General features: G+C 43.3%; 1 protein-coding gene across 1 annotated transcript in view; it reads right to left on the minus strand.

Moving 5' to 3' along the window:
* The window catches only part of MCUR1 (mitochondrial calcium uniporter regulator 1), a 219881-nt gene that overhangs the window by 37295 nt on the left and 154906 nt on the right, over positions 1-27680 (minus strand). The window contains exons 7-8 of the mRNA XM_086965097.1: positions 10150-10203; positions 8587-8701 (exon numbers count right to left, since the gene is read on the minus strand). Of these exons, the coding sequence (XP_086821223.1) occupies positions 8587-8701; positions 10150-10203 (169 nt within the window). The remainder of the gene's footprint in view (positions 1-8586; positions 8702-10149; positions 10204-27680) is intronic.

Consider the following 27680-nt stretch of genomic DNA (forward strand, 5'->3'; position numbering starts at 1 on the left):
CAGTTTGCTTAGAATAATCAAGCCAAACCATATGTATCAAAATATATCTTGAGGGCCAGCCTGGACACAATGGACTGTGAGTCGCGCTACACGCATCAGCATTGTGATCAGGCATCATACCTGGATGTGCACCATAGGATTTTCCAGTTATGTGCAGGCATTTCTTAAATGCGATTTGATGATTTCAGGATTTTTGCTGAGATGACGGATTCTGCTTTGGAGCATTTTAGAGACAGGCATGTTTCGGCATTCGCTTTACTTTTACTCTCTCTGGCCTGTTATTTCCATCAACATAACTTTAAATGTATTGGATGCCCTCAAGGACTTGCCTACAGCTCCATGGCAGGTCTAGCAACTCTAAAACAGCTTAACTCCGGTCTTTTCAGTTTAAGAGGACATGGTAGTGGTACAGGACAAGAACACCACAGCTGGGGCTAAGCCGCTTTCATTCCCCTCCCATAGTCATGCATGACTGGTAGGGGGAAGAATTTGTTTTTTTCCTGCAGAATTGGCATACTCTAACTTCAGACCGGTGGGTGGTGCATATCTTTCAAAAAGGTTAGATTTCAGCTAAACAAGTCTCCATCTTTGTGCATTGAGGAATTTAAAAAGTGATGAATTAAATGCTTGAATTAATCTCAGCTACTGGTAAACACAGAGGGTCACATATTAGACCATCAACTGTTTGCCCACCATAGCATCTCAGGGATGCTATGGTGGGTAGGAATACTTCAAGCCTGAAGTGCTAGGCCAGGCCCCCACTGAACCAGAACACAAACAACCACCAGACCACTTTTAACATATTTTAGCCTTGTTAGTTGGGTTTAGCCTGGTTCCAGACGTACAGTGATCAAAAAAACAATGTCAATTGCACTTGGGGCATTGCTCTGAGGAATACAAAAAAAGTGATGGATGTAATGCTTGAATTAATATCAGCCACTGGCAAATACTCGGGCCATATCCTACAACACACTTTTTTTCACCACCATACTTGCGCAGGAAGTTTGGTCATGAATGGCTAAAGCACCCTAAGAGAGGGGGGTGCTACCCTAATTATTGTTTTAGGTGGCCAAACAAAATGGAGGACTTTGGACAATTCTGAACCTTTACCTTCTGAACGCCTTCCTATGAAAGTATTCCTGTGGAAGTACGGGTTCAAGATGTACTGAATCCCTGAACCAGCAGGATACATACTTTCATGTACCTGACCTGCGTTCCAAAGACACTTCCTTTTGTCTCACTTCTGCCACTTGGGTGCTTACCAAGGTGATGATGGTAGTGACGGCCTATCTTCAGAAGTTGAGGATATATGTATTCCTGTAACTCAAAATAATAAGTGGTTGAAGGCAGCCTACCCACACTCAGCTGTAGATCACTTGCCAACAATAGTTATCAGGGCCGGACTGGGAACCCAAAGCAGCCCAGGCTGTTTTCTCAGATTAGCTCCTGGGGAAGCACTGCCTGGCCCCTGGAGGTTGGAAAAACTTGCTTACTGCTTTTGTAATTAGGGGCTGATATTTCACTACTGTTGCAAAACTGGTCCCCCAATAACAAAACCGGCTCCCGCCCTCCCAGCCTCCCGGGGAAACGCCCAATGACTGGTACGGCCAGGTACAGCCAGTCTGGCCCGGATATTTACCCTTCTGTCATCTCTGGGGCTTTCCATCACCAAGCCGAAATCTGGCCTGAATCATATGCAAAGTTTTCCCTTCGTAGTGTGGAGACTGTCTGGTTAACCCTTTGCAGGCCAAACTGTAGAACGTTTTCTTATTTGTTCAATCGCTAGCAAGGCAACTGTGGTGGGCACTATTGAGGTTATTTGTTGGCCCTTTCGGCCTCCCTACTTTTGTCTGATCAACCTTGGTTATTCAAATCACCAGGTGATGCGCTTTTAGAAGTGCCTCACATACAAGTCCGCCCAGCAGTCTTCATTATACCTTAATTTGGTCCTTACATTCTAAATGTATATTCCCTCGAAGGCCTATGTACATTTACTATCAGAGTAATGACCATCAAGATGGTATTTCTCATTGCAGTTACTTTTACGCGTGTCCGGGAGATGCAGGCAATATCAGTGCAACCTCCGCAACCACCTTTTCCCCCCAGATAAACTGGTGCGGCAAACTAACACTTCGTTTTTGCAGAAAGTGTTAGTGCCCTTTGATGTGGGAAATTCTATCAATCTCTGCTCTTTTCGCTTTGCTTCACCATTCTAAGGCGAGGACGCTTCACTGACTGAACCCAAAAGCAGCTCTTAGCTTTTACATCAAGCACACAATAAAATGAGAGGATGAGCAGCTTTTTATTGGCTTTGCCGTTTTACTGAGGGAAAGATAGCTTAGTAGTGAGCCTGGTCTAGGTGGCTCATCTGTACATAAAGATATGCTATGCCCTTGCCAAGAAGAAGCCTACTGAGGGCATTCAGACCCATTCCACCAGGGCCAATGTCACTATGACTACATTGGCAAAAGGTGTTCAGAAGTCAGACACCTGCCAGGTTGCTAATATGGGGCTCCATGCACACCCTCAACAGGCATTACTGCCTCGCCAAGGCAGGCTTTCACCTGCTTGGTCCTACAGGACTTCCTAATTTCAATCCAGCTCTCAGATACTCCACCTTTTTGGGAGGTACAGTTTTGGTATCCATTCAAAAGGTGAGAAATCTGAAGTAAGAAATATCTATCAGGAGAACAAGGTACTTACCACAGATAACATTCTTTCTGATGGATACTGCAGTTTTTCTCATTGCCGTCCATCCTCCCTATTCCGTGAAGAAAACTTTCAGTGTTCTAAAGAGGCCACAAGGTAGATTTTGCACATTGTCATTCTTTCAATTTGTCACAGGAAATCTGCACCCTCTGAGTTCAAAGGTAAAAAATGATGTTATTGTACAGGGGGTGGAACCCCTATACAGGTCAAAGCTGTCAGTTCAGGAGGCAGAGCGAGGTTGCTGCTGAATCCGATGGTACCACCTGCCAGCGCATGGTAGCAGTTAGTATGAAAATGTTCCGGATCCAGTCTGGTGCTCTGCAAAATTGATAAGCTGAGGAGAATCCACAAGAAAAAAGCATTACAGAAGGTAAGTAAGTTGTTTTTTTGGCCATTTCCTCATCTAGAAATGTGAGCTTTAGAAGTAATTCCAGAGTGTAGAACCTTTTTAGGCTGCTCACTGGCACTTGGCAGGAATTATCATGTGAGCTACCCCTGGGGAGCTCTTGTGATAAAGTAAACCCTTCTGGTCGAAGAGTAATTTCTTTTCAAACCCCCCCACAAATATAATCATTTTTTCCTTTTTTGTGGTCACAAAGTCACAGTACTTTCTGTCCTTTGTTCATGCAGGCCAGCAAGTTTGTTGATGATTGGAAACCTCACTGCTCCAGGTGGTGTGTCTTGCAATGCCTACTGAGCAGGATGTGCTTGCTTCTTCACCCTGGTATAGCTGACGTTGATTGCCCTCTGTGGTGGATGATCAGGCGTACACTCGTTCAAGGGAGCCTAGGCAGCGCCAATACAGGCAGTAGAGCAGCTGTGCTGGTGTTGCGCTTCTTGAAGTAGGACGGGTCGTTCTCCTTGGGTTCTTCTTCCATGTCAGACAATCCCCTCCAACCCAAACAAATATAGGAGCCAACCTGGTTGCGATGGTGAGGCAGGTGATGTCTTATGTGCTTTTCAGAAAACTAGCTGTATTTTTCTAGGCACAGCTCAGTAAGGTCCAACAGCCACCTATGCCTTTTCTTTTCTAGGCACTAGCTTCTAGTAGTGGCATTGCCTTCTACCACTTTGGGTGTCTCCAGGAAGGCCTTTGATGTCAAGCACTTCCAGGAGACTCCGATAGCTACAGCAACCATCAAAGTTTGCTCACTTTGCTGTCCTCCTTGTCTAGGCAGCACCTTCCTTTTGTAATGACACCTTCAGTGCTTCTCCTGAGCAGACAGTCAGTGCCTTCACCCAAGGCAGTTTCAAAAGGCAGCTTATCCTGGCAGGCTGTCAGACTTTCAGCGGTTCTGATCCAGAGCTTGGCAAGGGGGATTGGCAGTTAATACCCCTACCTCAGCGCAATAAAGAGTTGCCACTGGTGTGGGCCTCGGATTCCAGTAGAGAAGTCTTATCACATTGGCTAGAAAGGTCTACTCCATCTTTATACTAAAGTTACAGACAGTAGTTGTGTAGTTCAACAGTCAGCTCAGAGACTCAGTACTTGACAAGTCTGCCCATTTTGCATATTCTGCTCAGACTGGTTGAAGCAAGGTCCAGGGTGCAGCTGCAAGTCTCTTGTCAGGAGCAACCCAAAACAAAGGTATAAAAGAGAGTGAAGATGTCCAACAACCTGTTAACCGACGGGAGCCAGTCCTCCAGTGAATAATGGGCTAGCAAAGGGTAAGGAGGAACAACAATCTAAGCAAGCTTCAAGGGGTCCCTCTGTCGCCTTTCCTCCACACCAAAAAGTCAGACCCACTATAAAGGATTTCTAGAATGGCCTCAGTTTACTTTACATTACTTACTTACTTACTATTCTTTACCTATATATCCATTCCAAGAGGGTGGCTACATTCCTAGAGACACTGAGACCCTTTTTGAATTAACCGCATTTTCAGAAGTAGAAGGTGATGGACCAAGGATGGTTACCAAAAAGTGTGTTAATAGCATCAAAAATAGAAACAGAGGGGTGTACAGGAACTAAAGCATAAAAACGAGTTTGAACTTTGAGAGTCTACGCAGACTAGCTAGAGATCTGCAAACCTTACAGTGGGTTCCACAGTGTGAGAAATGTGGATTATTATATGGTGGGGATGTGGGACCTCACCGTGCAATAATGACAAATCCTTATCAAGTCCAATCAGTTTTGTTTGTATAACCATAGCTCAGTCCTGTGTAGCTGTGGCACAGAGCAATCAGGATTTTTCAAAGGAATATGTGTAAAGCATTAAGAAGCATTAAAACAGTAAAATAAGAAGAAAAAGCTAAACAAGAAAAATGCAACCCCAATTTATGAAAATCAGTTGTATTGTTCATCTTTAAATAGAGACACAAAAGGCAAAGATTTACTGGAGGATTCCAAAGATATACATTTTTAAAGAAACATTAAATCACTGCTTTTCACTCGATGCAATAAATCTTTCCAATCTACAGCAATAGCTGTTTCAGTTTAACCACGACAAGCAATTTGACATCAACTATATTGGCACTCTTGGATGTGCAAGCTTCTATAGACACCCAGTCACAGGGCTCAGTCAGGTCCATGGGGACAGTTACCCATCGGTCTTAGCAATCTCCAATCCAGTTCTGAATCCTTAGGTCGAACTGCCATTAAAGTTAATGGAATGGTCCTGATTGCTGATCCTGTTGCAAGGGATAGTGAATGCTGAAGATACCGATGAGGCTAAACCGGTGCAGTGGGTCTTCCTGTGGCCACCCTTCTGTTCTCGAACTTGGGAGAGTGGGTGACTTTGGCCTCATGGGTTGTTCTCCCTATAGTGTCTGGGTGAAGTACAGCGCATCTAGGGGTCTCCGGTGCAGAAATCCTAGCGGTGTCCTTTGGTTGGCAATAACAAGGCAGTCCTTCTTTGGTCTTCTCTTCAGAACAGTCATGACCTGAGCTCTGGGGGGCAGGGATGCCACTTTTATGCTTGTTACAAGCCAAGGGAATGGTTGCGACTAACTAGCCAATGGGTTACCAGGTCACCTTGTGTCTGATGACTTCCTGAAAAGTGTGACACCTAGCTGTCCCATGTGGACTATACCGCTGATTCCAAACATGGCAAGAACACTCTCTGAGGTCGGATTCCTTTCCAAAACGAGTCCATCTGAATGGCACAGTCGGAAAGGAATCTGAATCGACAAGTCCCATGGGGATAGGATGGCTCCGACCGAGGGTTGGAGCCATTCCTAACCGCATCGGAATCGGGCCCTTAGTGTGATTAGCCTTTACCCTTCAAAAGTAGCTTCCCCTTTAATACTCACCTTTTGTGCTTATACCCACTCTAGCCATCCTGTCAGGAGGAGGTCACTCCTGAGAGTCATTTTTGCCTCTCCCCAGGAGAGCAGCAGGCTGTCTCGAGGACAGCAGCGGTTCGAAACAGAAACAGCTAATGAAAACTTGGGAAACAAAGTGGCAACTTTCTAAAGTTGCAATTTGTAAAATAGTTACATTAAATTCAACTTGTGCAACAAGTTGGGTTACATACAACAACTCTTTAGATACCTTGAAGTACCAGATTTAGTAGTCCCATTTGAAAGTTAGCACTGCTGAGTTGTCAGCGTGTAACTCTATACTCGCCAATGAGGCTACTAGCCTTACTACAGTAAAGAGGACAACGCATAGTTTTTACTGTCTGGACATGTAAAGTCATCAAAACACATCCATTTTTAATATAATGCACCCTGCCTTTAGGGCTTGTTAGGTCTACCTTAGGGGTGACCTATAAATATTAATAATAAAAAGGAAGGTATGGGCTTTGCCAAGGGCTGAAATGGCAGCACTCTAACAGTGTACAAATGCAGAGTGGGTGTTATTCTTTGCTTTTTTACATTCATGGTAGCACAACCAGTGCTTCAGTCCACGAGGAACACTTAACTTACAAGCCCTGGGAACACCTGATACAATATAAAATACACAATATACTATAAGTTAACTTATGCCCAGGGTGTGTCAACCAATTAAACATGCACTTTTTAAGGGTCTCTTAAAGGGCCACTGGCACTGGGGCCTAGTTGGTAAAGCTCAGTGCACTTTTAGAGTCGCAAAACCAGCAGCATGAGTCTAAAGGTTTGAGGGGGTGATGAAGCATAAAGAGGCGCTTCCTTACACACAGAAGCAGGCAAACAAGATAAACCTATACACATAAAATTTATTTTAATAAAACTTTACACATCAATGTCATTACAGTAATATCGCATCTTCCCAGTCCTGAACTGTGCTCACTGCTTATACCTTGAGGCTGTTTTCGAAAGTGATTCACACATGAAGCACTCTATGGGTACTTGGGTTTCTACACAGGCTTCCGAAAGCATTTGAAACATTCTCGTTACTTCACAAGTAGTTTGTTGTGGGTAAGGTGAATAGACTTTTATACAACAACAAAGAACTACAAAATGGCCACTCGTCCAAAAATAACAAACCCGCCTGAAACATATTTTCAGCTTCCAAATCAACCATGAAGAATCCAGCATTAATAAAGAGTGATGGGAATTTCTCTCAGGCACAATGGCGCATTCAGTGGGTTGGAGGAGGAGGAGGACAACAGGGTTGCAAGCCCAAAATAAGAGTACAACAAACATGCACTCTAGGCACACACACACACACATACACATACGCGCAATCACACACACACATGCGCACACGCGTGCAATCACACACATGCGCGCGCACACACACACACACACACACACACATGCGCACACATGCATGCTCCCCCCGCCCCACCCCCATTTGAAGGGATGAACACAGATTTCTAGACATTTTCTCAAGTTAAGGAAATAATCTGAAACACTTTGGCCGTAAAAGAACCAAGAAATGGAAGCGTTGAAGGGAGTTAAAAGAACAAAACAAATAGCAGATTGTAATCACTTGCAGGGGAACAGTCGTACAAAAGAGGAAGAAGAAAACACACTTTGAAACATAAACAAGATTAGCACAAAAGACTACTGTGGGAAGGAAATAGTCCAGGAAATTGAAAAGACACCACAACATTACAAAAAAGAAGAATATGTGGCTAATGAATGCGTTGTTGGCACCTGTGGCATGCAGCAGGTACATTAAGTTCCGGTCCCAGGTAACAAATAAGAAGGTAGAGAATACAGAGTAAAGCAATGTACTGTAAAACCAAGGGAGGGCTTCTAAACCCCTTCAAAGGGCGTACAATTACATGTTAACAAATAACAGGACAAGAAAAAGAAAGAAGGACAAGAAAAAGAAAGAAGGACAATAAAAGCCCATCCTCAGTATTTACTTGTGAAATGTACCAAAAAGGAGTCTTTCTTTTCTGCCTTTTCTTTTCAACTTCGCTGAAATTGTAAATGAGCACTGCCTTCTATAAATAAGCATTATTTAACTTGCATGGTCAAAATACACACAACCCATAATTACACATACTGTCATGCAGTAACAGTTATCATTTGTTCAACGCACACCACACACTAGACTACAGATGTTGGAAACTGGTGTTACTTTTACAAAATGTTCATGTACTCATTTTAAAGACCTTAGACCTTGGAAGGATGAACAACAAAGACAACCAAACTATAATATGAAGCTTTAAGCTTACATACAGGTGAACTTACACATTGAACTCTCTAAATGGCTAAATAGCCCCTGCAATACAGTGCCCAGATGCCCTCTATTTCACCCAACTGACCAGCACCTGGTTGGGATGATAATGGATTTTTTAATACAATAAAACAAGGTGTGTCATGAGTCAATTTTATTTCAGGTTTAAAAAATATACAAGAAATTTACCAACAGTGGAAAAAAAAACTACTGTTAAACGTGCCACATCAACAATAATCCATTCCAGCCGTTTGCATGAATATTAGCAACACGAGCTTTCAACATACATGCTCTTACAGACACAATAATACTGGCTTTACCTGCTAAATATTTTATAGTATCGAGCTTATGGGATTCCTGCATGGTTTTCATCCCAGCTACTTCTGTGTCAATCTTCCTGTTGATTTGAGTCAATGCTCGATCTTGCTGAGCATGCTTAAGGAGGCAAAAGCATTCAATTAGTGCAAGATATTAAAGGTCTATTCACGTAAATTAGCATTCAAACCCAAATAAGCGATGATCCCCTGTAAGACGAAGATCATCAAACAACCGGTCACACCCACTTCTGCATTAGACGCAAGATCATTGGCCCTGCTAGCATTCGTTGAACGAATTGCAGTTCCAGTGAAAGACTTGACCATCAACCCCCTCAAGGTACTGACATCAAGCCTACACTATCACCCCATCCTCCACACAGGTCTCCATATCCACTACTGATTCTCAGTCAAGGGATGGGATTTATCATAAGATGACACATCCACACTGAGACTACTGTGATGGACTACTAAGCACCCAGAGCCTCATTCACAAACTGCACTTTGTACGATGTTTTGTAGTACTACAAGATTTATGTTTTACCTATACTTATGTGTATGAGTTCTCCGCCCTGACTGCGAGATCGCAACGCCCACAATTATAGGTTTTAGTAGTATATGTGGGTGGGACACACAGGAGGGGGCAGGAAGAGGGGCAGGTTTAGGGAGAGTCAGGGATGTGTTTAGGGAGGGACGTCAACCATCCACACAATATTAGACTCTGGTGGTGGAGACATGTAACTTACTCCTTTGTAGCAAGTTTACACTTTGAATTTGTGAATACTGAAAGTAGTAAACTTACTCCAAAGTGTAAACTCAGTCAAAAGTTTAAATTACCTTTGTGAATTAGGCCTCCTCCCCAATTAATTCAATTTGCTCAAATTCTCACCCTACCAGTGGTATTTGCTGGATAATTCCGACCCACCATGTACCACTTATTTGACTTTATTTACTGTCCAACTGAGAGCAATACAATGAGCAAGAAATCATGAACGTTCTAATCAGATTTTTAATGGTCGGGTTCAAATAGTCAACAAAATGTTTTTTTTAAAAATGTCCGTACTCTTTTGGCCGCTATAAGTGTGGCAGGGTATGGTCAGACGTGAGTCCCTTGCTCACTTTGCGACTGGATTCAAGCAATCCCGTCTGAAGACAGCTGGATTGCCAGAAACCGGTCCTCGGAAGCTTGTTTACGGTCCAGGGAAGACATGGCTTGGCAGTTCGGGCTGGACTGTTCCCATGAAGCACAGGGTCAGACTGATTTGCATATGGCCATGTCTGAACTGGGGTGGCAGAGTGGGCTAAAGAACGGTGATGGATTAAACCCAGATCTTTTGACTGGGTGCGAGTGTTTGATTGATTCAGATGCTCCGTCCATCACCACCCCCTTTTGTACTACTCTTTCCTTTACTACAGAACTGAAGGTTTGCCTGTCAAAAAATGTTTGGCTACACATAGTTTGATAATTGTGCTATCTAGTACAGCATGTATACATTCTGAATACAACGTTTACCACAAAGCAAAGTGACTTACGCAAACACATTTGCCAAAATAAACGTGAATTCTTACCAATGCTATTATTTCTGTTCTTGCTTCCAGCAACTTCTTTTCGCTCTCAGCATACTAGAATCAGAAAGGGTATTTTAATTAAAATTCCAATAGGAGAAAAATACAATCTTAGTACAATTTTAAGTAAACTGAAACGTCATTTATAGGTTAGCATGTTATTACATACATCTCTGTTTAATGTGCAGAACACTGGATCTCAGTATTAAACTTTTTTTATGTACCCTGCCTCCTAGCATTTGCGTTTTCATCATGGGGTGTACCTCATTGACAATTTACGGTGAGGTGTGACCCTCCCTTTCCGCCACTTAACCAGTCCCATACTGTAGCAGGTTGTACTCCCTTCCCGACATGCACCTCTTCTTCCCTTTTCCCCCTCATTGTCTGAGTTCTGTCCATCTTGTTTGCTCTTCTATTCTTCTATATGCCCTTGCCCTTCTCTGCTCCAGTTGTATCATCCAATTTCTCCTTTGTGAAATATATAGTGATTTCTGGAAATGTATCTTCCTGTCACCCTTATTTCTCTCCGCACTAGAGCATGCGAGCAAGGGCAATTTCCCTTAAAAATAGATTTCTTCAACGCATTGTTCAGGAGCTGGATCACAGCTTGTATTAATTTCTCTGACGAAGGCATTGTGCATGTCCAATTGAGACAATATGATGAGTGCTGTACACTTGTACAGGTATTATCTTGGTTAGCCAGAGATGAGTGAATAAAAAAGAGCTGAAAGGCCGCAGAGCCTCACACTCACCCATCCAGACATTGTTCCTTAAAAGCAAGAGGGTCCTCATAAACAACTGGACACCGGCTGATGCAATAGATGAGCCACAGCAGAAATCGAAGAACAATGGTAGTTTTTTTGTTTGTTTTATACAGCGCTGGCTAGACCCAAGGGTATCAGAGCACTTTACGGAGTTTGAGAGGAAGTTTACAAGTAGTAAATGATGAAGTCAATTTGAGGTTCCAGTCATACAGATAAAAACAGAAAGTAAATGAAGTTAACAGTATGTGGACAGAAATATACAGCAAACTAGCATTGGGTTGGAAGTATAGGGGTAAAAGGGACAGGGTTCGAGTCCGCATAGTCAGTAGGATTAGGAGGTCTTTCAGACCAAATTTATTTCAAAGAAGGGTTTGGTCTTAGGGAGACGTATATCAACTAGGGATTATTGACATAGTAGTTGTTGAGTAGTAGAGATCTGAGGCCCCGTTTGAAGCATGAAAAGGAGAGATTGCAGTGTAGGTCATTTGGAAGTGACTTACAAATCTTGGGGGCAATTCCAGAGAAGGAGCGTGCCTGGGTTGATTTCTTTTTAAATTTAGGAGGAATGAGAAAAAGAGTTGGAGCTTCTCAGAACCCAACCTTTTCCTGCTCTCGATAGTTTAGTTTCTAGATGTTTTATTTATTTATTTATTTATTAAGTGTTTTCTATAGCGCGAACATGACCCAGTGTAGAGAATCAGAGCGCTTTACAGTAGCGTTTCATCAGTGGTTAATGTTTCATACTTCAGTTAAGCATATGGACATATATACATTCAATAATACAGTTGCCATGGCGCAGTTAAAATACATGATCATCTTTGATCATGACCCAGTGTGGTGTGACATAGCTCTTTAAAATAGTGTTTCATCCGTTTTACACTTCAGTTTAGCATATAGACATATATACATTCAGTAATAAAGTTGGGCAGTTTATAGATAGCAGGCCTCCCATATAGTCCTTATGGAAGAAATTTGCTCATATAGTACGATTTTGCTTCCTTTTTGAAGGTTGCAATGGATGTAATTCTTCTGATGTTTGGTGGGAGTGCATTCCAAATTCTCGGTGCTGCTCCTGAGAATACTCGGTCATACGTCTTTTTCTTGCAGAATCGAGCCGGTTTCAAAAGAAAGTCTGATTTGCTCCTAGAAGGTCGGTTACCTCCAGATGGCGTCAGTTTCTGGGCCAGGTAACCTGGAGTTTTGTGGTGAATTGCATTATGAGTGATGCATGCCAATTTGAATTGAATTCTTGCTTTTAACGGCAGCCAGTGAGGTGAGATGTAATCAAATTGTTTGATCCCGCTATCAGCCTTGGGGCTGCAATAAGACAAGCTTTCAATGGGGCAGCTGAGACCCCCACCCCAGTTCAGACATGGCCATATGCAAATCAGCCTTGACCCTGTGCCTCATGGGAACAGTCCACCCCGTACTGCCAAGCCAGGTCTTTCCTGGACCGGAATCAAGCATCCTAGGACCGGTTTCTGGCTATCAGCCGTCTTCAGCCAGGATAGCTTGACTCCAGTGGTCAGTGGAGCCAGCGGATTTGGATGTCTGACTATTGTCAAGGGTAGGAGATTGTTGGATTTTTATAACTTTATTAACAAGGAAATTAGCTATATCTTCGCAGTGTTCATTTGTGATTTTTGTTTTCGGTTGGGAAGTAAGCTTAGATTGCTGTTTGAATATGTTGAAAATCTCCCTTGGTGCATTCTTCACATGGTCAAGTTGATTACAAAAGAAAGTGTATTTTCCCTGAAAATGTGTTTTTAGTAGGCGATTGTAAGGAGTTCAGTGCTGCGGTAGACTAAAGACACGACGAACCAGGGCAAACCTTTAACCCGACAGGAAGAGAGGTCAGCGGTCTAGCGGTTCTTGAGAGGAGGGTGGAAGCGGTCTTGACGTCACCCTCAGGAGACAAACAAAGAGAGGGAGACGAGGAGAGAAAGGAGGCCGACGGCGGAAAGAGCGGAACAACGAAGGAGTCCAGGACAGAGGCAGCGGTGAGGGAAGAAGTGAGTGGAGCAGCTGAGCAGTGTAAGGAACCAGGAGAGAGTGGAGACGACAGAAGAGCCGTCGATACTGCGAACCAACCCGGCGGCCTAGAGGAGAGGGAGGACGCCCCGGAACCCTACGCCACGGCCCGGAGCAATCCAGGCAGTACCCTTGGGAGGGGCACTCTGGTGGGGATGGTGGGAAGGTGTGGGGTCTTAAAACAAGTCATTAGGTGAAAGCGATACCGGAATCCCCCTTATTGCACCTGATTCACCCCCCCCCCACACACTACGGCTGGTGACAGTAGCACATAGCAGATGAAAACCGGATACTCAATACTAAAGCATGTTATTGTTTGTTTTCCCCTCCCTTTTTACCTCTGAGTGCCCTAAGAAGACTGAGCATTCCGACTAATACCCAGGATCTGAAAAGCCTGAGGAGACAACCAAGAAGAAACCCTATGAACCCTTATTTTGTTTATATTGTCACACTCCTGACATAAAGGACCATTTTTTGTGTGTTTACTTTAAAGACAGTCTGAAAACATATGGGACTGAGACATCAGAAAGTCCAAAAATCAGTGTCATTAAAAAAATAAAAATCCAAAAGAATCCCTACATAACATATGAGTGCTGTATCCTTCAGTCACCTGTGTCCCCGTATCGTCTACAGCGATCCACTCTGATCTTAGGAGTGAGAGGTGCACCAGTGAAGGGTTCGGTCTCGGTAACCTTTCGGTTTATTGAAGTTATCTTTTTACGTTGTTAACCCCTTCGCTGCGGCGGCTATTCCGCCGCAGCGCTAAAGGGGCGGGGCGGCCGCCGCATGCTGGTGACAGAACCGCTCCGTCACCAGCTACAGTTGAGCTGTGCTGGTGACGGAGCGGTTCCGTCATGACCCGCCCCGCTCATTAGAACGCCCGTGCAGGCGCGAAATCAGCGCCGCGCAGGCGTGGCGGCCGGGCCATGACGGAACCGCTCCGTCATCAGCACAGCTCAACTGTAGCTGATGACGGAGCGGTTCCGTCATCAGCATGGAAGGGGTTAAAGACTGAGCTGAAGCAGGATATGGATTTGATTTTTCTCGATCTTTTTAGTTTGAGTGTTGTGGCCTGGTTAAGAACATCTGTATTGATGTGTTATAGTGGGTGGTGAGGTCATCAACGATGTGAAGGAGTGGAGAATGTAATTGAGCACTGATCCTGGACTGAAGTTCCAGCAGTGGGATATGCTTGAGGTTCCGAACCCATCGCATGGTTTTGCTGGATGGTGCTGGGAAGGATGTGCAGTGTGATTTGAGATTGAACAGTATTTGATGGTGATCCGATCAGGTAAGATGAAGCGAAGAAAGACAAGTTCACTTTTCATAATAATTGCGTCTAGAGTTGAGCCTTTATTATGGGTTTGTTTTAGAGTTGCTTGAGGTCGATTATTTCCAGTAGGTTATTTAGGTTATCGATTATGGCGTCTTCAGTGTCATTCCAGTGTATGTTAAAATCACAGAGGAGCACCTCATTGAAGCCAGTTAGTGTGAACTGAGTTATTAGGTCAGTTAGCTCCGCAGCGAAGAGTGAGATCACCAAGTGGGTGATAAATGGTGTGAAGTTTTGTTGGGGTGGCGCCTTTAGTTTTGATTTCTACTCCGAGATATTCGAAGGTTGAGTACTTTGTGGTTTCTATGGGTTTAAATTGGGTTTCCTCTTTGTGGATGATTGCAATCTGGCCCCCTATTCGCCCTGGTCTATCCCTTCTGATGATAGAGTAGCCGGGAGGAGCAAACAAGTCTAGTGTCAGGGTTGAGCGTTCGTTAAGCCAGGTTTCTTTAAGGAATGTAATGTCGATTTCTTTCTCAAGTATGGTCTTAGAAATTTCCGTGGCATGTTTCACTGCAGATTAGTAGCATAAAGGTTAGGAAGCTAGGGTTGTTATTTGTAGAGAGTAGTGTTTTGATGGTGGTGTATTGAGCGGGTGGTCTAGGCGCAATGATAGGTCGGGGATTTGATTTGTGCCAATTATTACTGGGATTGTGGAAGTTGGTTTGGTATCCGCTTCAGAGGGTTTAGAACTGTACGAGTTGCTGAGTAGTTCCACTTCTATTGACGATAGGGGGTTGAATGCTCAGTAGGGACTATAGAACAGGCGGCTCAAGGGTATGGAAGTCTGGCCAGTGAGATTGCTGACTTTCAGAGATCTTTTTTGTTTGGGAGTCGAATTTTCAATTCTCAGGGGCAGATTGAGTGTTAAATTGGCTTGGATCACAAGGTCATTTTTTACGATGGAGAGGTCTTTAGCTAGAAAATCAAGTTTTACAGTTTATAGCGGAGGTGTGCATCTTCCATGGGCCAACAAACAACAAATCCTCATGCTACTGCATGATTGTGAGTTTATGATGGGCTCTTCTTTAGATTAGTCTCGAGTCCATAATGCACATTTTCTGAAACCTTTTAAAGAGCACTAAGAAGGCAATTACATAATGCAGAAATTTAGCTTTATCATATCCATATTGTAATATCAACCTCTCACCAACTCTACTTCCTGTTCACAGCAAGTATGGAATTAAAACGTTTTTATAACTGAAAAATACAGGACGTTCCACCAAACTTTACATTGTTGCAGAAGACCTCTTGTGAGGATTTTAACATACATTTCTGCTATATTTGTCCCACCTAAGAATCTCCATGCCACTTAAGGGAAGACAGATGAGAAAAACCGAGACAGAGAAAAATGGTCACAACTCTTGTTTAAACACACAAAATGTCATGAACTGGCCTGGATCTGTGCAAAGTTTTTATAGCAATGCAGTCAATAACCTCCACAGCAGAAGAATTAGATACCCTCAGTCATTTCCTACTTAGGATATACTACTTCACATTATCTAGCTCAGAACTTCTATGCAGGGGAGTAATTTAGTCCATAATGTTAGGGGGGTGTGCATATGAAATTTTCCAACAACAAACAATGTGGTGTACCCAACTGAAAAGGATGGCGACGGGCTGGAATGTAGCCAGGACTATGCCGTCCATTGTCAATACCTTTCAAAGAGCATGCTTGTCTGCTGTCAATACCCTTCAAAGAGGCTGTTTTGGAATTGGAGAGGTAGGTGTAGGGATGAGTCTCCGTCAATGTAGGATTTCTGTTGGCACTCTGTTTTTTCTTTCAAGGTGACCATGGGCTGCAGTCAGGATTCTTCTGTAACTTGATGATACTTGGCCTTCAGCTTGCTTTGCCGAAGAAGTAGGGTAAAGCCGAGTTTCTAGGTCCTCTTAAATTGGGGGATGCGCAATTCTGTCCATGCTGCAATGGAGCTTTGAGACTCACTGAACTCAACTTCGCAGAGCGGGGCTGGTCCTTCCCTTGTGCAGTAAAAATCTTAAACTTGTCCTTCATAGGCTTCTTCACTGCCCATTTCCTCCTAAGTAGCTTTTTCCTTCCTTGGACAAGGGCACTTCCAATACCCTGCCTGAGCAGTCGGTCAGCTGTCGGTGATAATTACCCTAACTCTGAAGCAGGGAGGTTCTTAGTCACCACTGAGTGTTGAGACAATCGGTAGATAAATCTTGGCTATCTGGCTGGAAGGGTCTGCCCCATCTTTATACCAACAGTACCTGTGTTTTACAACAGTAAGATTTGAGATGGGTTCAGAGTATTAGTGGCCCTTTTGCATTTGTTGGCTCAGATGGGTCAAACCAAGGTAATTGTTGCAAGGTGTTCACTGGAAGATGGGGGGAAAGATCGGAGTTGTCTGTCTAGACAAACCAAATGCAAGAGTACAGAAGATAGTAGACTGTTCCACTTAACTGAGTGGAGGGGTGAAAGACTGTAGAGATATGTGAGTGAGTGGATGGAGGATTTGATTTGAACAGGATTTATGGAGCGCAGCAAATGCCCGTGGGCGTCAAGGTGCTGTAGTCTCAGTAGTCCGATTTAGCCAAGCAACAGAATAACAGAGTTGCAAAAGTGCTGAGAGATCTCCATATATGGTGAACAGCCAAGTCTAAGGCTTTTCCAAAGGGAGAATGCTGTTCGATACAAGTCAGGTTGGTAGGAAGCGAGTTCCACAGCTTTACAGCTCTGCCTCCCCATCCCTTCTTCCAGACTCTGGGCACTGTAACCAGGTTAAGGTGGGCAGAGTGAAGATTTCATCCCAGGATGTACCAGTGAAACATCGCCTTGATTCAATCCGGCCTGGCCGGATAAAGGGCCCTTATGCAGAGGGCCTTGAACATAATGTGCTTTTTTTTTATAGAGAGTCAATGCAGATCAAATAATCCCTTGGACACCGGCTGCCGTTTAGGGATGTCCAAGGTAAGCCTCGCCAAAGTGTTCTGGCCTAATTGCAGCTTGGCTTGTATACTGTCATTAGTATATAAAAAAGTGCATTGCAATTGTAATTTCTTGACATAACCAATACCAGGGCAACTTGTTTTCGTGCTGAGAGGGGGATAAAAGGAAAGATTTTCTACAGCATTTTGATACGCCAAAACAAGTTGAGGTGGTACATTTGGCCTGCCAGTCTAGTGAGAGGTCCCTTTCAAGGATCACTCCTAGCTTCCTGGCTTTCTCTGCAGCAGCTGGTAAGGTGCCTAGTGTGTCAGGCCGCCAGCTGTTGTTCCAAATGGAGGCTTAAGTTCAAAAGAACAACACCTTAGTCTTCTTCCCATTAAGCTTCAGGTAGTTTTATTTCCAACCACCCTGCTACTGGTGTCATAGAGTAGTTGAAGTTAGCTGCGGTTTCTTACGTGTCCTTAGGAATCGACACAATGATCTAATAGTCGTTGGCATACGGGACCGCTTGTAGCCAATAGGAGCGGATGATCCACAAGTGGGGCGATGCAGAGGTTAAAAACCCTTGCAGATGAGTCCTGCGGGACACCACATTGCAGGGAGAACGCATCCGACTGGAATTGGTTTACCATCACCCTTTGGGATCTATCCTTGAAGACGGAGGACAGTGGTTTCAGAGCCCTGCTTGTAATACCCATTTCCTGTTCAGTCAGCAGGGATGGGGAGATGGTGTCAAAGGCCGCAAATAGATCCAACTGGATCAAAGCTGCACCCTGCCCTTCAGCCACCAGCCGCCTAAAACAGTCTGTGGCCGACACCAGAGTGGTTTCTGTTCTGTGTTTTTTCCGGCACCCTAACTGTGACATGCCCAGCCAACTCTGTCCTTCCACAAACAACATTAGATGGCTATTAAGGTGCGCTCCAAGATCTTAGCTGGGACTGGAAGAAAAGAGATAGGGCAGTAGTTTTTAATGTCCTTAGGGTCAAGGTTGGGATTTTTTAGGAGTGGCTTCACTACTGCATCCTTCACAACAGCGGGTAATACCTAGAAGAGATGGCTTTATTCATCATTGCTGAAAGTGTGTGTGCTACCACTCCGGCCACCATGTGGCGAGTATTAGGTGTGCATGGTTCAAGGGGAGACCCCGCCTTAGTGCTAAGAGGGTGCAACTCTATAGGTTCTGGAGTAAGGAGAGGAAAGACCGTGAAAAACTTTGCAGTTTTGGCCTTAGGTTCCAAGGATTTGGGAGATTTTAACTGACAGCACATTTTGGTTTTTAGTTTTCGATGCTTCAAGCTCTTTATAAATGATAGGAATTTTAAGTTGAAAGGGGAGTGGGTTATATATCTATAGCCCTCCTTTTTAGTGGCAAAACTTCTTAAGGAGTGATAACCCCAGATGGAAATCGCCATCCGCAAATAGAAGTGTCTCTGGGCCTGCAACTATTGAGTCAGGAGAACTCTAGGCCTGCTAATTCCAGGCCGGGAGATACTAGACCGGTCTTCACTACTACAGAGACACGAGCTGTGAGCAGCAGCACAACCTGACCCCCGGCCAATCATGTAGCAGCATGTGGGGAGGGGGAATCAGACAATGCTTCCCCCAGACAGGCTGAAACTTGCCCTAACTAAAATATACGCCGCATGTTTACTCCTCCAACTGACCGTCCTGATAAAACTCTCTGCCTGCTTTGACCACGTGGAAAATGTCAGCAGTTTTCTCTCCAGAATAGGGAAAATTTATGTCAATGGACCCAGTATTTCTGGGTCTGCTCAGTTATTCCCCTCTCTAGCGAGAAAACTTGTGAGTGTTGGAATTTGGTCTGGGCGATACCAGCGGTAGTCAGAGATTCTGGCCTTCCGGTACACCTGCACTAAATTCTGGCAATCTTTCAATGGGAGTCTAAGGCTATTGTGTGCGAGTGTGTGTTTGTGCAGATGAATGCTTATGTGTATGGATTTGTCTAAAAAAAACATCCTAAGCTAGGAACAGCGGCCACTAGCCTTCCAGGTCACCTACACGAAGCTATGTAAATTACTGTAATGGGGCAGCACTGTCAACTAATACAATGAATGATTGTGATACTTCACAATGACTGGGGATTAGCTTATGTGCACTTAGGTGTCATACGCAGGGCCACTGGGATAATACAACATGGAAGAACCAAAGTATGCAGCAGGGTTAACTAAATTATGCCGCAAGAAAAGGCAAATTAGGTGGCATAATGCAGCACATTTTGAAGCAGGTTTACATCACTATTAGGTCACTTTTACAAATGTAAAGACTATACGAGCAAAGGTTTCACCTCATTAACATCAATTTAACACTGAAATACAGCATTCAGCAACAAAATGATGAGCTGTCTCTCATGAGTAAAGGCCAGACGCTGAGTGGCAATATGTTTGGTAGGGTTTTTAGTAACTTTTGATCTGTCGGAACTAGAAATATCTTTTTGGGTTAACTGTATATTATACAGAAGGTGATGGAGTATGTGTCACAGAAACAGCAGTGAAACACCTCAAAATTACGTATAATATGTAAAATGGCATTAACATGAGCTTTCCACTTTTAAAATTACACATTTAACTGTGACACCAGCAAGGAATTTCATCACTTACCCCAATTATCAGGACATTCTGTAGCATACCTGTCTATCCCTTGACTCAAAAATACAGGTGACGTTAAATGATGGATTGGGAGGCGCCCCCAAAATATTACCAGAGTCTGAGATTAATTCAAGCACTCCATCCATCACTTTTTGTATAATTTTAGATGTTGCCTTAAGTGGGACGGGAATGCCCAAACCTGGTTCCTATGCACACTGTTTCACTGCACGAAACTATACCTGTCTGATGAAGCCACGGCAAGGGCAAAACCAGTCCTGGGTTGCTAGCATTCCGGTTCAGGAAGACCTGGCTTAAGAGTTCAGGCTGGACTGTTCCCATTGCTGCAGGGTCAACACTGATTGGCATATAGCTGGGTATAACTGAGTAGGTATAGTGTGCCAAATACCGATGGATTGGGATGTAGCCTCATTAATTACCAGTGGTTGGGGTTAATTCAAGCATTCCATCCATCACTTTTTGCATACTTTTATATGTAGCCCTAAGTGGGACGGGTATGCCCAGAATAAAGGTCCTGTGCACACTGTGTCACTGTAGCCAAGCAATACCCGGACGATAAGTCCATAACAAGGGCAATACCAGTCCTGAGTTGCTTGTGTTCTATTTCAGGGAGGACCTGGCTTGGCAGTTTAGGCTGGACTGTTCCCATTGGAGCAGGTTCAAGACTTGATTTACTTATAGCTGGGTCTTTTTAATGAGGGGACATGATGTGGAAAATAACAAAGGACTGGGATGCGGCCAGAGTGATCACCAGTGGCTGAGATTAATTCAAGCATTCCATCCATCAATTTTTGTATACTTTAATGGGTTAGGGATTTAAGAGTTGGGCCCATTAATATGAATGGAGAATATACACTTTTCTGGAGGGCCATATAGGTTTTAGAAAGTGTGTTACTCCATTAAAGCTCATGGAGGCAGTTTGTTTGCCTGGTGGGTGAACAGAAGTAAAAGACTGTGAAACCCATAAGATTCGGCTAAGTTGACAGATATGATTACTTATTATTTACATTGCTTTAGAATGACATAGCGTGAAACGCTATAAGAAGTACTAGTTTGTATGTTAATAAAATGGGAGTAAACTTGAACCTGTTTGTGCTAGGCTTCTCCGATTTGGAACATCACAGACAAAGGCCTTGAGGCCACAGTCGCACTGCAGAGATGGCTGAGCCTTAGGAGATCAGGCAATGGACAGCTACTCTGACTTGAACTTGGTGAAAGTGAAGGAAGCTGAGGAACAAGAAGATCAGACAAAGTAACTGACATTCAGATCCTGATTTCAATGCCTGAAGACCTGACTTCAGCTTTGAGAGCTCTGGGTACCAAGTGTCTGAGCCTGGACAGCAGCGCAGGCTCTGATGCTGTTCGTGAGTCGGGTCACTGCCGGGCACCACAGACCCACAGAAGTGCAGCAACATGCAGTAGGGGCCCAGGGTGCAGACACCACTTTTAATTCAGATCTGTGCTCTGAACCCTTGCCTGTGCATCAGATCCTACCTCCCTCCTCAAGGGCCCAGTCAGGAGAAACAGCAACTTGCTGTTAGAAGAGTAATGACCGATAGCAGGACCAGATTGTACTGACATTTTGTGACCTGACACATGAATATTTGGGGGGTGCCATCCCATACACCCCCCTTTAAGTTACACCCCTACTTCTGTGAATCATGAGTTCTCAATGAGCATTTGCCAAGATGTAGACCTCTGAGAAGCAGAGAGTCTGACCTACACAACCTTTAGATCCATGAAGTATCTTCTGAGTAACCTATGAGTAACCCAAAGCAGAAAACTATTTTCATGTCTAATGTTGTCACTTATGTCAGACTCCAGAACATATATTTCCTTTGTTAACAAAATGAAGCTTTAAAAGGAATGGTGCGGGTTAAATACAGTAAAATATGGAATGTTCTAAGATGAATAAAAACTACTGAGAATTTGTAAAATCAATGGTACCTTGAAATAAAACAGGGACCTGGATGCTGGATTTCATGTGCATACAGAGGGGAGAAAAATAGAAAATCAGGAAGTAATAGCCAGCTCAATAGGAGAGAGTTCAAACAGAGGCAAATTACATTAAATTAAATGAAGAATACAGTCAGTCATGCCCCGGTCAGCTGTAGGTCAGTGATCCTCAGCCACCAGAAGGACTCCTATTGACTATCTATTGGAAGCCAAAGTAAAAAAGATCTGTTGTAGCCTGCAGAGGTCACAAGTTAATGCAGAATATCACAAATGTGATGCAGGGCAGACAAAGTTTGGAATTCAGACAAGAATCGAATGCTCAAGTGTTAACACCGTATGGCCCCTGACCTTAAACTAAATTCATAGATTGGTCTCCCTCTTCCAGTCTCCCTACACTCCATCATCTGCATGCCCTATGGTCCCTTAATGCATCAGACACTGATGCATACCTTACTATCTGCTATAGTTCTGCAAACTGGCCATACATATCCTCATAGATCACAAAATCTCCCGCTATGAGACCATCTCTTGCAATGAAACACTATCTAACCACCTCTGGCCTCACTACTCAACACACCTTCTTTCATTTGCAGGACTCTCACTATTGATCACGCTTAACTCCTTATAACCTACTCTACCACAAATAAAATGGAGAAAATACATGGAACAGTTTCATGAGAGCACAGGATGAATCAAGTCAGTCAGTCAGTGACTGACTGACAGGACAAATCCCGATAAGCAACAATAATAACTACTGGATTAACCACCACTGACCTTGGGTTCCAGAGAAGCGTGCTACTCATCACAATACGTTTCAATGCCTTGTCAAGGATAGTAAGCGCTATATAAAACTTAATTACAATACAATAAAAAAAATGGGTAATTATGTCACACAAAGTAAAGGCTTTTTTTAAAGTGGGATGTAATGTTCCTTTCTTTTGCTTGTTTATAACATGTTAAAGCATTATCCTGCCAAAATGCAGAAAGGATTGTCTGACAGGGACTGTAATAGAAGACTGATAATAGCTCTTGTATTAAACTGACCATTAATACTAAAACAAATGCAGACCACAAGCGAAGGAGAAGTTGGAATAAGATACGTACAGTGAACAAGCAGGGGGTAGAATAAGTTTCACTGGCCCAGGCACATTAATATAGCAAGGTGGAATTTGCAGCCAGAACGAAGATTCTGCACAAGTAACACATCTAAAAGGTTCCCTGATAACTTTTGAATTCTACACTCAAATAACTTCTCTCGGATGCCTAAAGATCAATGTCTGTTAGCTACATATGACCTCTGAAGGAACTCCTCCTTCAGAGGTCATATGTAGGTGTTGGCTTGGTGGCCAAAACCCTCTCAGTTAATGGTCTCTAACCAGAGCCTGAAAGGGCTTTAGGTACAGTCGTGAGGCAGAGGACTGTTGTGAGAGGACGTTGGGACCATCACCGCCTTAGAAAATCTATGTTACTTGCATGTGGAGCCTTAAAAACGTCAATAGAAGGCAGCCGGTATTGTGTGCTGAACAATCAGTTCTGAAGCATGTGATGATCTGCAGCTTACAACTTTGTACCCTGCAAAGACCAAATGGTCCCTGCATCTTTTGGAAACCGATAAATTGAGCATCATTACATTGGATAATGGTAACTCCCTTTTGTTTGCAGAGCTGACAAAAACACAAGTGTGGTATGAAGCGCTATATAAAAAAGAAGTTAACTTTCGGGCTTCAACTGGCTGCTTTCTTGACCTCCACAAGACTGAGTGGTTATATACCTACTGAGTAACAACATATTAATCCTCTCAACAAAAGCAATGAGGTGCCGATGGCTTTAGTAGAAGAAGGGGACACAAAAACAAGCAACAAAGAAGGCAGCTCCGACACAGACAGGAAGGTTCAAACCCTGCAACAAACTGCAGCAAAGGCCACCAGTTGCATACAATGTTACTGCTACAGAATTCTGTGCAAGGCGGTCTTAATTGTTGCAAGACTCAAAGGATGCATTATTGCACTGCAACGAATATTCACTCCTCAGGTATGTTATACTTTCCAGTCCAAAGTAATACATTTTTTTTTTTAATAATTTAGTTTCAGCAATCTGGGATACTGTGGCTAGAAAATATTCATATTTATTTTCGAACTTTTATTTAGTATTGATATCCATGGTAATGTACAACCAATGCGGAGCACTATGCACTTTACATGCGCAAGTCTTGTTTTGGATACCTCCGAGTGAGGTGAAAGGTGTCCAGTGCAGGATTAGTGAAATAAAGTGAACATGTTTTTAAGATGTTTTTGGTGCAAAGTGCCAGAGGGAAAACTGTACCGATATCCTTGTAAGTAACTAGGTAGCTAGTGTGTAGCCTATATATAGTGGGTCTTGGGCAATTGACACCAATGTTTATCCCAGCAGCTCTCTGAGGCTAGCCAATCCAAGGGGTCCACCCTTACCCAGCCGCTTTAATAAGATGCTCATACAAAAGGAGCTCGAAGATTGGCTCTTGTAAAATTCTAGTGGGCCGAGTTACAAACAGGTTTGGAAATCTGCGCCTGCAAGTTTATGACCTTGCATGGGTGCAGAATTCCGAATCAATGACATTTCTAAAGGTTTCCAAAAGTAACTCGGCCCCACTTTGATATCAATTAGTTTACGGGCCTCTTCTGTCTGCAGATAAAATGCTCATAAATAACACGGTTATAGAATACTATGAAATATGGTGTGGGCCGTCGGCTGACATGCACAATGAAGGAAACAAAGAAAAATAATTAATTAAAACAAGAGAAACACATGCAGAGAGGGACAAGTGGAAAAAATCTAGAAGCATGGGAGAGAGAAAGATAAGAAAGAAAACATAAGGAAAAGAGACTAAAGTTTGTAGATAGGGGAAGGAATAGAAAAAGGGTGACAAGAATAAAGGGGCTGTGAAAGGAAAGAAGGAAAAAAGGTGAAAGGATGGAAGAGTAAAAAATAAATGGATGGATGGGTGAAAGGATGGAAGAGTGAAAGGTTTGATGTACAAATGAAAGGATTGACAGGTGAAAGGGTGAATGGAATGAAGTCTGGACAGATCCAGAAGAGTGAATGAATGGGTGGGTGAAAAGATAGAACATGAATATTTTTCTGTGTTTATGGGTGAAAGGATGGAAGTATATAAGAAAGGATGGATGGATGGATAAACGCATGGTGGGAGTGGGCAATGGGAGGGTGGATGGAAAGGTGGAGGGGTGGACAGATGGATCATACATTTTAGGGTGAATCGATGGACAGATGGCTCGAACAAAGATGGAAATGTGAAATGAACTCTAAGGAGGGTCAGTTTGCTCTCTCCAGGTGTACAGTGTGATTACTTTTAAATAACTGGTTTTAAAAACATTTGACTATTCCCTAGGGTACATCAACCGGTTGTTACATTTTCACAAGGATTGCTTAAGAAACACAAGGACAGGGTGGCCAAGTTCCTTTTTAGAGGAGCCCAACAACCTGATGTTTAGACTTCGATGAGGTGGAACTTACCAGATGATTGAGGGAGAAAAAAAAAGATCTACAAAATGTCTTTAACATGCAAGGAAAGATTATATATGTCTTGCACAAGAAAGTCTTCACTCTACAGTGGTTCTCAACAGTGTTGAATAAGAAAATGTCCACTATAACAGACAAGACGTTTTAGAAAAGATCAATATGTTATTGTTAAAAAACAGACTTCTATAACACATAAGTGCCCCAGCAACAGGGCTTCAAAACGCTAGATCAAGAGCACATAGTACAGGTAAATACTCTCACCGAAGGAAGAGATCTAAAGATGGAAAAGCTAATCGGAAAAGAGCCATGTCTTAAGTGATTTCCTGAAGCAGAGCTGGTTATGCATTTTCCTGAAGTAGAGAGGCAATTTGTTCCATAGGACAGGAGCCATGGCTCAGAAGGAGCATCCTCCTGCTGTTACCTGAGGGACAAGGATTAAGTTGAAGTCAGCCGAGCAGAGGGGCCTGGATCGATGGCAAATATGGTGAATGAAGCCTGGTAAGGTTAGGAGCACCTTTGGAGTGATGAATCTTATGGGCAATGCCCATGGTTTTGAAATGTACACAATTATCCACAGGAAGCCAATGGAGCTTCCGAGGGGGGAGAAGAGCAGTCTTGCTGTGGCATTTTGGGCAATCTAGAGTCTTTTTGTAACTGATTTGTTGGCACCTAGATACAGGACACTACAATAGTCCAGGTAAAACAAGATCGAGATTGAATGATAGTCTGCCTAGTTTGGGCGTCTAAAAAGCTAATGATACCTGCCACTGATTAAGCTTGGGCATCGAAACAAAGAGTGTCGTCAATCCATACTACTAAATTCTTAATGACCAGTTTAGGCTTGTGAAAGGGTACAAGGCTGAATGGCCATCAGAGGTCTCCCCAGGTGTGGGTGTGGTTTCCTAACAGAAGGTTTTCAGTTTGGTTAGCGTTTAGTTATAAACAGTTGTTATTCACCCACTTAGCAACAGCAAGCACCCCTTTCTGAAAGTTGGCCATGTCTTGAGTTACACTGGCCGAGAGTGAAAGAATAAGCTGAGTATCGTGCATGTACGATACAAGTGATCTCTGCAGTAGCACCTGATGAGACACTGTGTCAAACATGGTGATTAAATCCAGCAGAATCAGGGCAAATGAACCGCCTTCATCCAAGGCATTGCGAAGTGTCTCCGACATTGCTAGGAGTGCAGATTCAATGCTGTAAGAAGGCCTGAAACCATTTTGGGATGTGCCCGAAATAGGATTTTGCTCCTGAAACATTATCAATGCACTATTGACATGTTTCTCTACCACCTTGGCTAAAAAAGGTAGGAGAGAGATGGGGCCGTAGATTTCTGGCTTGGCTGGGTCCAAGCAAGTTTTTCTTAAGCAAATGTGCGTGTATCCGAGCACACGGCACCATAGCAGAAGTTAGGGAGAGATTCATGGTTTTTAAAAAGGATGAAAATTAAAGATCTAGGAGTTTTAGGATAAAGTCGGGTCTAAAAGGGTCATCAGGAGAGCCAGATTTTACTTGATTACAAAGTGCCTGTAGAGAGGAGTGTTGAGTAGAGGAAATGCCTTCAGTTTGGTTTTAAGTGCTGTCCGACAGATCGGAAGTAGTGCTTGAGGAAAAGTGTGAGTAGATGTCCCTAATATTACCAATGAAGTAATTTGCTAGGTTGTCGCTTTGGTCAGTATAGGCCTCAATAGGCTTGGCTGATAGAGCTGGTTTCATTAAACGATTGACTAAAGTAAACCTTTCTTTAGCTGGATTGATGCTATTGTGGATTTGGTTGGAGAAGGACTCCGTCCTAACTTTCTTGATAATTTTGTGACTTTATTTAAAGCGGTCATATATTGTACTGAGGGGAGAATCATAGGTTTTCTACGGATTCGCTCAAGCACTTTATGGTGCTTTGTTGCGGCAACAAGAATCTGATTAAACCTTGGGGTCGAAGGTTTATTTTTTACCAGCCCCTTTCAAGCGAGGATAAAGATGTCAAGGGCTGAGGAAAGCCAGGAATTTACCTTGTTTTCAGCGGTGGATGTCTAACAGAGGACGATTGTCCTGAATATAATTTCCAAATTCCTGTAGATCCAGTTTTTGCCATGGTTGCTTCAGAATAGAGTTAGGAGCCAAGGTGCATTCCTGAACGGTGATGTTGATAGTCATGGGGACCATACAATGGTCAGTCCAGGCCATGGGGTAGAAACATGTAAATTATTTAAGTTGGAAAACACTTGACCGAGAAGGTGGTTGGCAAAGTTTGTAGATCCTACAACTAATTGGGACACTTGCATGGCTGTAAGGTCGTCCAGAAAGTTGCGAACTTCACTGTCCTGAATGGAGTCAAAATGTAGATTCAGATTGCCAAAAATTTGAAATATGCGTGTTTTATAACTACTGTTACACTTG

Source organism: Lissotriton vulgaris, chromosome 4_1 (assembly GCF_964263255.1).
Source record: "Lissotriton vulgaris chromosome 4_1, aLisVul1.2, whole genome shotgun sequence".
In the NCBI taxonomy this organism is placed as follows: domain Eukaryota; kingdom Metazoa; phylum Chordata; class Amphibia; order Caudata; family Salamandridae; genus Lissotriton; species Lissotriton vulgaris.